Below are 12,808 nucleotides of genomic sequence, written 5' to 3'. Positions count from 1 at the left end.
GTACAAAACATTCTCTTTGTCCCATATCAAAATGAAATAAATCATTTATGGGCCAGTCTATCAAAATAGTCACCTGCATCTCATCTAATTTTGATTGAATATCTGGAGGGAAATCTGCTGCTCCACAGTTAAATGGGTCAAAAGGTTCTGCTCCAAACAGGTCCCGTTCTGAAAGGAAGGAAATAATTCAGTAAATGAAATAACAAGAAGTGAGCTGGAGTTAGTTAGATTTCAAAGGCAGGATTATATAAATGAATATTTACATGATCAAATGAGCCAGTAACCCACACTTACACTGTATGTTGGGCTTTCCTGACCTTAGACCAGTTAAACATTAACAAGGAAGAAAAGATCCATTTTATGATATTAAAAAGTTTTATTATAAAGAATTATTATCTAGAGAGGTTTCTGTGTTTTAGTGAAGATTTCTTAATGTCAAATTCACCAAAGAGCTGATAATTGTATGTTACAGCACCTATATTTTATTGAAGCAATTTAAATTTGCTAAAATTAATGCACTACTCATTGAGACTACCCTAATTCCATTGATTGATGCCTTGCAACACAATAGTAAAGCAATATGTAGGACTAAGTAGACTTGTAAGTAGCTCTACTCAAAGTTCATGTACTCTTATCTCTCCTTTTATCCAGAGAAAATTTTAAAGCACATTGTCTCATGTAGTATGAAATGTCACCTTTCTAGATAGTCACAATGAGATAGTTTCTTTAAAAATGCCTCCTATCCCAGAAATACATTTCTTTTTTAAAAGCAGCAGGAATGCAATGTCAAAAAAGCTTTCTGTACATATGTTCTAAAGTATGCACTACTTTTTTATCACTAAAGAAGTATCAAAGTTAAAATTGATGTTTGTAATTGATAGATTACGGCCTATTATGGGATTTTTAAAATAAAAAATTCTTAAGAAATTTCTTTCCTCTGAATCAATTCAAATGTATCCTTAATTGGAAAAACATTACACTATATATGAAAATGAGTATTTATAACATATTCATACCTTCATTTTGCAGAGAACTTTACATTCTCTAAATTCAATTCTATGTAAGAAATAATATTTATGCTACTTGATTTCTGCCATATCCTCTAAAATCACTCTGTGATTCTCATTGTGAAGGAGTCTTACTTTTCCAGTTTTCATGTTTTTTCCCAGATTCTTGTATTAAATAAGTTAATAAATGTGAAATTCTTATAAGCTCCTTGTACTTGCAGGTATTGTATAAATAAGGAGAACATATAATTTATCATCCAAATACAGATACTTTTAAAGCTAAAAGGAGCATTTCCAATAGTTACACTGGGTAAAAATCTATAAGCCAGGGCTATCCTAATCAAATGGGAATTTATTGTTACCTTATATATAACTGATGAATATTACTATTGCTGTTATTTATTTTCCTCAGTTTAGTGTTGCTCAGGCAATCAATCAAAATTTAGATTTCAGAGGATCTTTTCTTTGGAGAAATGTCCTGGTTTCCACTACACCATAAACATACTGAATAATGTTTTTCACCTAGTAGGTGTTTGTTAAAAAATGAATTAATGAAAGGGAAGATTTGGTGAAAAGGTTCTGCTTCAAACATGTCCTGTTGTAAAAGGAAGTAAAAATTTAGTAAACAAAATGACAAGAAGTGACTTGGAGTGACTCACTTATATAGATTATGTCTATATAATCTCTATTTCTCTGTCTATATTTATCAAACTTTGATACTCAGGAATATTTAGACATTGAAAAATCTATCAAGGTGTTACTGGAGTACTCTTGTTACACTTCAGCAAAGAGACTAGCAGTGTTTTACCCCTGCCCTAGAGATCTGTGGAACTTTGAACTTGAGAGAGATGATTTAGGGTATCTGGCAGAAGAAATTTCTAAGCAGCAAAGCATTCAAGATGTGACCTTTTTCTAAAAGCATACAGTCATATGCATTCACAAAGAAATAATTTGAAATTAGAACTTACGTTTAAAAGGGAAGCAGAGCAAAAAGTTTGGAAAATATGCAGCCCGACTATGTGGTAGAAAAAGAAAACCCATTTTCTGAGGAGAAATTCAAGCCTCTTGCAGAAATTTGCATAAGTAAAAAGGAGCTGAATGTTAATAGCCAAGACAATGGGGAAGATGTCACCAGCACATGTCAGACATCTGCGGCAGCCCCTCCCATCAAAGGTCCAGAGGCCTAAGAGGAAAAAATGGTTTCGTGGGCCAAGCCCAGGGCCCTGCTGCTCTGTGCAACCTCAGGACTTGATGTCCTGCATCCCAGCCACTCCAGCTCTAGCCATGGCTAAAAGGGGCCAAGATACAGCTCAAGCCATTGCTTCATGGGGTAAAAACCCTAAGCCTTGGTGGCTTCCCTGTGGTGTTGGGCCTGCAGGTGCACAGAAGACAAGAGTTGAGCTTTGGGAGCCTCTGCCTAGATTTCGGAGGATGTATGGAAACGCCTGAATGTTCAGACAGAAGTCTGTGGCAGGAGCAGAGCCCTCATGGAGAACCTCTACTAGGGCAATGCAGAGGAGAAATGTAGGGTTAAAGCCCCCACACAGAGTCCCCACTGGGGCACTGCCTAGTGGAGCTGTGAGAAGAGGGCCACTGTCTTTCAGACCCCCGAATGGTAGATCCACCAACAGCTTGCACTATGTGCCTGTCACTCAATGCCAGCCTGTGAAAACAGCTGTGGGGGCTGTACCCTGCAGAGCCACAGAGGTGGAGCTGCCTAAGGCCTTGGGGTCCATCCCTTGCATTAGCATGCCCTGGATGTGACACATGGAGTAAAATGAGATAATTCTGGAGCTTTAAGATTTAATGACTGCCCCACCGGGTTTCAAACTTGCAAGGGGCCTGTGGCTCCTTCACTTTGCCAATTTCTCCAATTTGGAATGGAAACGTTCACCCAATGCCTGTATGCTCATTGTATTTTACAAGTAACTAACTTGCTTTTTATTTTACAGGCTTATAGGTGTTTTCTAATTCATCAAAAAGAGACTTTAATATTCCTTCCAGATATATAAAAGATAAAACAGAAAAGCAATGAATTTATAGCATTTTAGATAGGAAAGAACCCTTACAAAAGGTTAAGAAATCATGATATAATTTATATACTTTTTTAACAAAAAAGTCCATAAACCCTATGATAACAAAAATATTTTAACCAGCTCTATTAAACATGTAAAAAATGATCAATATAATTACCACCAGTTATTTTTAAAAGTTAAAGTAAAACATTAAAAATATAACCCAAAACAGTGATATATAATTAAATATGAAGTAATACACCAAAACATAATTGTTCACACAATAGGTAAAAGTTGCAAGCAGAGATGTCATTAGTAGTGTAGTCTGAATTATAAAGTAAAATAGAATTAATGGAAATTTATACAAATATGAAAATAATACTTTAATAATTAAAATTGTAAGTAAGGTTGTTAAGATATGTAATTTCCCACAAAGTCTTAATTATATATTTAAAATGTATGCAACTATAACAAGAAACTTTGATTTGTTGAGAAAGCTTACTAATCTCAGTAGATCTACTAGGTACTGGAGGTGGCTGTGTGCCATTGCGAGTAGGCATCGAAGACTGGTGTGATATTGGAGAAAACGGAATCATATCAAAGATGTCAGTGGAGGGCGACTTAGGTGTCATACTGCCTGCCTGCAATGAAAATAAATGAATTAGGGTAATATTTCATATAGACACATTGTAATGCTAAATATTTCATATGCATATAAAATATATGTAAACAACAAATTCAGTTGCATCATAAGAATTTGCCATTTTGTAGACCAAAAATAGTTAAGTATTCGCAATTTCAATATGGTTCCACTAATTAAGATAAATGCTCATTTAGAAGAAAGCAATAGAAAATTTCTGCAAAAATGCTCTCAAAGATGATGGCAAAAATGGTGACAATATTATTCCAGATGAATATAAAAGATACAGTGAATTTTTGGGATATATAGAAATGACTGCTACTTGTAACAGAGAATTAGATATATTAGAAACTATTCATGTAAAAATATGATTTCAGTAAGATACGCTGCATAAGATTACATTTTAAACTGGAATAATTAGACATAAGTGACCTGCCTTCTTAAATATAAACATTCAAATGCAATTGATTTTTTTTGCATTCTCAAAAGTAGAGTACATTTTAGTTTGTATTTATATCAACAATGGGAACCAACTGATATTCATTGCAGTACATTTTACTCCTGAAAGATTTCATCAAGTTTTCTGTAATAAATAGCAATCTTATAAACTAAATTAATAATTGCCAGTGTACTGCCCAAATCATTGAGTTTTCTGATACAGTCTGGGCCAGGACTGAACACATATAGGGAAAGATAAATGAAAATGTCATGAAAATGTAGCCAAGAAGTAATATCAAAATTAGACATTCATCACTTTGTAAAACAGGGAACAATATGTATATATGTATAATCTCCTTTGAAAACCATCTGATTTGATCAGGGATAAAAGAGAATTTCCATTTTGGGGGAATAGTGGCGAAAAATTTGCTTTTCCTGTGAGAACTTGGACAGAGATTGCTTCCAGTAGTTCATATTAAAATTAGAATTCTCAGAATACGTTTAATTTTCTGATTCACAGGTAGTGCAGGTGATGAAAAAATCAGGCTTATTGTGTGTAGAGAATGATGGGTTTGCTATTCAGCTAAAATAATTGTTAGTACATTATTTTTCATGCAGGAAAATTGCTGTCATCCCCCTTTCTTTAACAATTTGTTTATTGTATCCCCTCACCCCTTTACTGTTACTCAGCAATACCATTCCCCTAATTATCCCATTCCTGTATCCCCTCTCACTTCTATATCTCTACTCTTTTTCACGATACAAAAATTCTAAAATCTTGGCTGTCATTAAAAGCAAAACAAATCAATCAAAAATTTATTTACTCTGTCCCTCTTTAATCTTCCAGCCTCTATTCTGTTTTTCTTTTTCCTTCAAGGCTAAGCTCCTTGAAAGAGATACTACACTTTCTGTCCTAAGATTTACTTCATTCTATCTTTAACTCTTATCAATCTAGATTTGTTCTTTTTGCACTGAACTCTGCTGAAATTGCTCTTACCAATGATCTAATTTCCCAATTGCAACATCTGATAGATCCTTTGAAGTATCTGTATGTAAATTTCTACACTGTCACCACCCTCTACTTGAAACTTTCTGGTATCAGGTAATCAAAGAAAACAACAATGGCACACAAAGGCTCCAGATCACATCACATTGACTCAAGATACATCTAAATTTTTGATAACTTTACAAATAGCACATTTTGGCAGAATTTAAGCAAAATAAGTGGGATAATAAAAAAGAATTATCTGCTTAGCAAATTACATGAGGTCTTGGGATGCTGCTCTCACTGACTGGCTTGGGAAAGCCACATTTAGAAGGTGGTGGTATTAACAGTCCCAGTGATAGTCTGGAATCAGGCGAGTTGATAGGAGTGACAGAGATGGAAGAAATATTGAGACAGGGAGATGAATCACCATTACTACGCCAGAAAGAGGATGAGCATCTCTGAAACACATGCTGTTCATGATCAGACATATTGTGCAGCAGCTGTAAAGGAATGACAGAAAAAGAAATATCCTAAGAGGACAGGCATGGAGGAAAGGAGAAAGTATACTTGAAATTTATTTGTAAAATGGTGTTTTGTTAAGATGATAAGATCATTTCACAGTAACTTTTCTAAAATTAAAACATAGAGTTAGAGTTGATTTTCCTATGTGATAGTCCTTAGATTCTGGATTGCTTAATTTGATCTTTTTTTTACTGAAATATTACATTTTTAGGTATTTTAAATAGAATATTGCATTCATCGGGACCTAAGAGGAAGGTAATGGAGAGAAACATGAAGAAAGCCTGAAGATTTATTTTGGAGAGGGCTTCTGTAATGAAATGGAAAAAGGAAGGATAGTAATGAGAGAACAGTTACAGAACTAGGAGTAAACTCTTGTACATAAAGTTATGGTTGTGTAGAATTTTCAAAAGGGATTACAACATACATTTTATATTTAATCCTCAAAACATTATTTGAAGTATCAGTAGTAGTGATATTATGTCCTTATTACAATAAATACATGGGAATTAAGGTCCACAGATTCTTTGTGACTTATATGAGGTAGAAAGCAGATTCAAAATTCAAAACAGTCTGACTCTAGTTATCATGCCCTTTCTATAGTCATGAGGAGCTCCAAATTGTAAGACTTTTTGGGTGATGGGAAGAGGTGATTGACAAGGATCTCAAATAAATCAGAGAGATAATGAATAACAAGCAAGCAGTGTACTAGGTCTGAACATCAGTATGTGCATGACTTTTAGGGGCTATTTCCATTACAACATGGAAAGCTACTGTTAAGAGGTGAGCTGGAGAGAGCTGAGCTGCCAGATGTCACAGTGGCCAATTAAACAGCAGCCAAAATGGAAGTAATAATTAAGTCTTTATTCATTTACTGCTATAGTATAAGCAAGAGGCCAGAGGGAAGGTGCCTGCTCCATCAATGCTCCATTTTCCCCAAGGAATGGCACTTGAGCAAGGGTCAGATGTATCACTGCAGAAGTGAGGCTTTGTCTCATTACTTAGGGACTCCTGAACAAAAGGTTCCTGAGGGTTTATTCGGACAAGAGACGGTAGGAGGGAGAAGGGAAGGGCTAGCAGTAGAAAAGTACTGAATACTGAGTCATACTGGAGAAAAGTGGTCTCCAAGACCCTCGAATAAGGTGGTCTCAGGAGAGGCACCTAAGGCCCCCTAAAAGGAGGCCCCTGAGTGGAGTTGCCTGGGCTATAAATGCAGATATGCAGAAGAGCATGGCTGGCCAGGGCACCTGAGTACTAGATTCAATTCCTCCAAACTGTGCACCAAATACAATGTGATGAGGGCACCTTTCTCCCACCAAATACAATGTGATGAGGTGTGCCAGGCAAAGCCTTTGTAACTGCCTACGCTCGGGCCAGAAAGATCGCACATAAGATTCTGGCCAGGAGCCACATTCCTCAGCCGCAAATCACATGTCAGAGATCTTTCACCACTAACAAAAATTCAGGCAGCCATAAATAATCTGATTTTTGATAAACTTTATTGTAAAAGGTAGTAATTAAAATTAGAATTTTAAGGACCAACAAGTCTGAGGTATGTCCTTAAGCTAGGAGGCCCCCCTTCAGATATTTCTGGAAGCAGAGAGAAAAAGGAAGCCATGTAAGGTGAGAGATTAAATTGAGGGAAGGGTTCAGTGTGGAAGCAGAACCTCTGCTAGTCTGAGTTATATAACTAATCACTCTATTAATATGCATATATAAATACATAATTTTTTATTTCTCTGTTGATCTCCATTGTAATACACCTCCATCTATTTATGTAGAGATGTGTATGTACACAATTTTTAAAATCTATTTTTGTTCGATATAACTTACTGCAAAATTCTGTCCTTGGTGGCCACCTTTTAATTACAGATTACAATTGTAAGCTCTTTGTGAGAAAATTTTTGTTTTTCGTTCCCAAATACTCTATGTAACACATTAGTGTAAATGATATTTATTGTCTAATTTATACCAGAGCATCTTTTTACTTAAACTGTTAATTGATAAGGCTGTCTGTACTGAGTAAAGATAAGATATTAAGTGGAAGTTGTCCTTGATATTATCTAGTTTAAAATGTACAAGGTAATACTCTATATTTTTTAGGATATATGTTGGCCAAAATTCTTTACTAGGTACCTGAAAACCAACTGAAGGTCAAAATAACCTTACTTGAAAGTGCTCTGTTATTTTTATCATGGTGTTTGCAGTATTCTCATAGTACTACTTCCTCTGGGGAGGTAAACTTACAGAAATGGAGAATGTATATAATATAAAAATAATCAAGTATTTATATACTACAATTAAGAGGTTTTTTCAATTTCAGAATGGTAAATCAGGGATATTTAATAATGTCAACTGTTTTGGTACTAGAGTTTAATACTCCAGAACTATTCCTCACAGGTCTTCTTTGGATCATCAGCAATTTGGCAGTTTTTGTTTAGATCACATGGGTCTTTTAAAGTATAGAACTAGCTGTTCCCAACACAAAGAAAAGATAAATGTTTGAGGTGATGGATATTGCAATTACCCTGACTCGATCATTACACACTGTGTGCAGGTATCAAAATATCATCTCTACCCACAAACATGTACAACTAATATGTATCAATAGAAATTTTTAAATTAAAAATAAATTAATATATAAAAATAGATTACATATTAAAATCCAGAACTTTTCTCCAGAAGTTAGGAAATCTAGAAAGTGGGCCCACATACTTGCATGAAAATAGTTGAGTGGTATTGAATATCTGCTGTGTCTTTGAAGGTAGCCTGTGCTTTCAAATTTATCACTCCTACCATATGCCCATTTCACACTTGAATGTCATAATCTGGGCTATATTAAAGTTTGAGTTTTTGATTCCTAACCTAGAAGCAATTCAAGTCAAGGAATCAGATGTTATATGTAATTCCCTATAAAAAAGAAATCTAAGTCCAGCACATTTAAATATATGGATAAATTTGGTGCTTGAGTCTGTACTAAATGGTTATGCCTATTCAATAAGGATATGAACGTGTGGATGTAGCACCTAAATGGCAAACAGTGACAATTTTGCACTTAGGTTTCAAGGTTCTGGAACCAGTCTTTTTTTTGGCTGCTATTTTTAACTGGTTGAGGATGTTTACGTGTTAAAGTAATTAAATACATTGTTGAGAAGAAAATCAGTTTGAGGAATTTTATTTTGGTCTTTCTGTCAGTGTTCTGACAGATGGCTAGGAACCAAATTTTTTGGATTGTCCTACAGAAGTATATGGCACCACTGTTCAAGCAACTCCTTTATGTTCATAGTTCCAGGTGTCTTGGTCTTTAGGAACATGCACAGAATCTGAATTATTATACTTAGGGGAATTCTGTGCTCAAAAATTATATGGTAATTATACAGAAGTTGTTAGGTTATTCAGATATATTAATAATGAGTGTCCATGTTTGAGATTTGTTGTTGCTACATTTTTGTAGCTCTTTTTCTTCTTCTTTTTTTTTTTTTATTTTACTTTAAGTTCTGCGATACATGAACAGAACATGAAGGTCTGTTACCTAGGTATATATGTGTCATGGTGGTTTGCTGCACCTATCAACCTGTCATCTAGGTTTTAAGCCCTGCACGCATTAGGTATTTGTCCTAATGCTCTCCCTCCCCTTTGTAGCTCTTTTTTTCAGTAAGTAGTGTCTTGGTGCATTTAGGCAATGGTGAATATTTCAACCTTGAGTTTTATATAAATGTGACAACAAAAAGAAATATAAAAGTGTTTAAATTCTATCCACAAATATTAAATACATTTAAACAATAATAACAGAAACACTGCTTTTAAGATTAAGCAATTCTGTCATAATACCTATAGAAATATTAGCATTATGCTGAAATTTTATGTTTTGCTGTTAATTGCACTGGCAATAAAAATATCCAAAGACTTTTTAAACATAAAACAAAAATGTCAAGATTAAAATATAATTTATCACAATTACTAAAATAGCAGGGTTCAAAATTCTATTTATAATTAAACTAAGAAATAATTAAGAAATAAATTCTCTTACATTTATATATTAAATCAATTTTTTCTAGTTAAAAAACCCGGAAAATTATAAATAACATTAAAGATGGAGAAAGAAAATGGTAGCATAAAATGTTCTAGCAGATCTTTCTAGATTACCATGCTGATTCATACTTTTAAAGTTCATTGTTATATGTATCTTCAATATCACTTTTTAAATAAAGTTTAAAAGTAATGACTTCTCTAATTTAGAACTTACAGCAGAAGATCTGTGTTTTTTCAGATTTCTAGGTCTGCAGTTGGTTTATACTGATCTCTTAGTTGTAAGACCTACTATCTTACAGTTTTCACAAGAATCTTTCAAGTTAAATGGATATAATTGTACCACAAAGTGGAAAACTGAAAGAAGCAGAGGCTAAATGACTTGACCAGGTACTTATGATCAGAACTGGAATGGGAACATATTTTTCTTCCTGTTAGACAGGGTTTATGCTTTTAGAATTATCTTGTGCAACTAACAATTATGAAAGTGAAGTTGCAGAATGGTAATCATTTTTTGTGGGCATCAAATATTCTTGAACCAATTCATGTTTAAAATTTATGCCTTTGTTTAAAGATTCACATTCAGCTTGTTGTGTAATTAAGACCTTTCACAATCTGCTCTTGCCCATTCTCACTTCAATAGTAGCAGAAAAAACACTAGAGGAAAATAAATAGATACATTGTTTATCCACAATGAAATATACATTTTAGGTTATAATTGTCCTATCAAGTCTAATCAGTGGCCACACAGTTGATTATGTAAAGAAATAATTTTATCTAACACTGGGTTTAATTGAAAGGAAGACATTTGTTTTACTCAGCAATAGAATCCAGTATTCCCTAGGACTACAATTTTACTCACTTAACTTCCTGGCAATAGTCTGGTTTGGTTAAAACCTTCTATAGTCAGAAGAGTAAAATGAAAGTACCCAGATACAAGAATCAAGAGGAACATTTTGATTTAACTTGTTATGCCCACATCTTATAATGAAACAATCTTCTGCAGGCATTCATGAGGCTATGAGGCTATGAGGGCAGAATAAACTCTTTTTCTAATATAAATACAGGCAGCATTGCCATATGAATGTAATAAATGGAAATCAGATTGTTCCCAGATAATTAGTACCAAATGGTGGAAAACCCAACCTCTAATCTATTGCCAAACCACTGAAACACAGCAAAAAGCAAACAGCACAGTCAAGTAACGGAAATTTCTCAGTGTATCTAAGTGACTGTATAAAATAAGGATCCAATTTCTAAAACCATTGAAAAGATTTCCACAATTTCAGTGTGATGCAGAGGTATGTAATATAGGTACTATTGAAGGCTATTTCATTTGATAGAAAAGGAACCCATGATTGACCCAACTGTGTGGTATTTAGAAGATATGTAAGTATTCTGTTTAAAAACAAGTAGGAAAATATTTTATATACATGAAGTGTTATATATTCATATCAATTTTTATATGAGAAAGTGAGAAATAGGAGTGGTCTCCATTTATCATGCATATGAAGAATTGGTGAATTGGTTTTAAGTGAAAAGGGTCGGAAGCAAATATTAAAGATATACTTTTTATTGTTAGGGATGTCTTAATTTTAATACTGAACAAAAAAGTAGTCTCATATTATTTTCTTTAGCTAGAATTCAATTACATAAGCTCACAGTGACCAAATTTATATTGGGCATAGTAACTAAACAATAAACAATGACAAAAAAAAGGACAAGCTTTTTTTTCACTCAAGCACACATCATGAGACCAGACCTTCTCTATGAATTCCAGATTTGTATATTCAGCCATCGAATAAGCATCTCCAATTGGCTGTCTAGTTGGCAGAAATAACGTAGGCAAAAGTGAAATATTGATTCTTTACCACTCACTATTCCTAAGTCATGTCTATTTCAGAAAATGGCATCACTTCCCACATGTTAAGGAGAAAACCTGAAGGGACATTCCTGCTCCTTTTGTGTGTGTGTGCGTGTACTGCCCCCAACCAATCCATTAGTAAATTTTGCAAGCTCTACTTTCAAAATGTGTCAAAAATCAAGCTCTGCTCATAACCTCCACAGGTAGAATTATAGTCCAATTTACCCTTCTCCTAGACTACTGAAATGTCTCCTTCTGGGACATCACTTTGGCCTCTTTAGAGTCCATGCTGCATATAGCAGCCAGATGATCCACAAATCCCATTTAAAACCTTCAAGTGACATATCATTGCATTAAAAAAAAAATACCAATCCTTTGCCATTGCCTATGAAGGCCTATCAAATCTAGACTCTGAGTTTCTCTTCAATGTCTTCTCTAATTGTTTTGGCTTTCAGTCACTACACTGCAGCTGCAAAGTTCTTGTTATTGTTTTCAGGCTGTTGCATTTGCTAACATTTTATCATTCAGATTGCAATTCAAGTGCTACCTCCTTAGAAGGGGCTTGCTTCCCTGGTCACTTTCTCTAAACAAAATTCTCAATCATTCTCTTCTATTCTGCTCTATTTTGTTTTATGCATAGCATATATAAGATCTACATTTTTACATGTATTTATTGAAATATTTATGTGTTTATTACCAACCTCTCTTTCTTTCCCCCATGGATGTAAACCCTTTAACATCTGAAATATGTAAACTGTAAAAACCAAAGAGCCTAGACGTATGGAAATATTAGATCTTCAGTACACATTTTATAATATTCCATAGCAGATCACAACTATATCAAATGTATACCATAGACAAGTGAGACAAAATGAAAATCAAAGTGATATGCATTGTAACATACGGTCTACTACTAAGAACAATTTCAAAATCCCAGTGATGAAGCAGTGGGACTAGGAAGACCAAAACCAAAACTAAAATGTACACCATAAAACCTTGAGGGAACTTTTTAGAAGTCTTGAATATTTTTATTCAAGGCTTCAACCTAAAATTATTTAGTTTGCAATTCAAAATCCATCAGTATGACCAATTCATGTTCATGTATATAACATATAAGTGACTGAGAAACTTTCTAAGAAATAGCAACCTTCCCTTAGAGTGTCTCTGAGGAAAGTAGAAACATGCACCTATGTTCTCACCTAAACAGAGACTCTTTAAAATACAAAGGTGTCCATGTAGATCATTCTACTGCATTGGGCCTCACATTTTAAATTTATGATTTAACATAGAATAAGGATATCAACATCA

At 34.1% G+C, this 12,808-nt stretch overlaps 1 protein-coding gene across 26 annotated transcripts in view; it reads right to left on the bottom strand.

Annotated features, from left to right (window-relative positions):
• GULP1 (GULP PTB domain containing engulfment adaptor 1) overlaps nt 1-12,808 on the bottom strand; it is a 307,556-nt gene that overhangs the window by 7,915 nt on the left and 286,833 nt on the right. For 14 of the 26 annotated variants that reach the window (XM_054679975.2, XM_009443848.5, XM_016950160.4 and 11 more), the window contains 3 exons: nt 5,364-5,588; nt 3,525-3,663; nt 74-168 (listed from right to left, as the gene is read on the bottom strand). In XM_054679975.2, the coding sequence (XP_054535950.1) occupies nt 74-168; nt 3,525-3,663; nt 5,364-5,588 (459 nt within the window). The remainder of the gene's footprint in view (nt 1-73; nt 169-3,524; nt 3,664-5,363; nt 5,589-12,808) is intronic. The other 12 variants (XM_054679980.2, XM_054679989.2, XM_001162585.7 and 9 more) reach the window with 1 other exon arrangement.

The sequence above is a fragment of the Pan troglodytes genome, chromosome 13 (assembly GCF_028858775.2).
Source record: "Pan troglodytes isolate AG18354 chromosome 13, NHGRI_mPanTro3-v2.0_pri, whole genome shotgun sequence".
NCBI lineage: Eukaryota > Metazoa > Chordata > Mammalia > Primates > Hominidae > Pan > Pan troglodytes.
Note: the sequence above shows the minus strand (reverse complement) of the source record. Positions and strands in the feature narration are given on the sequence as shown.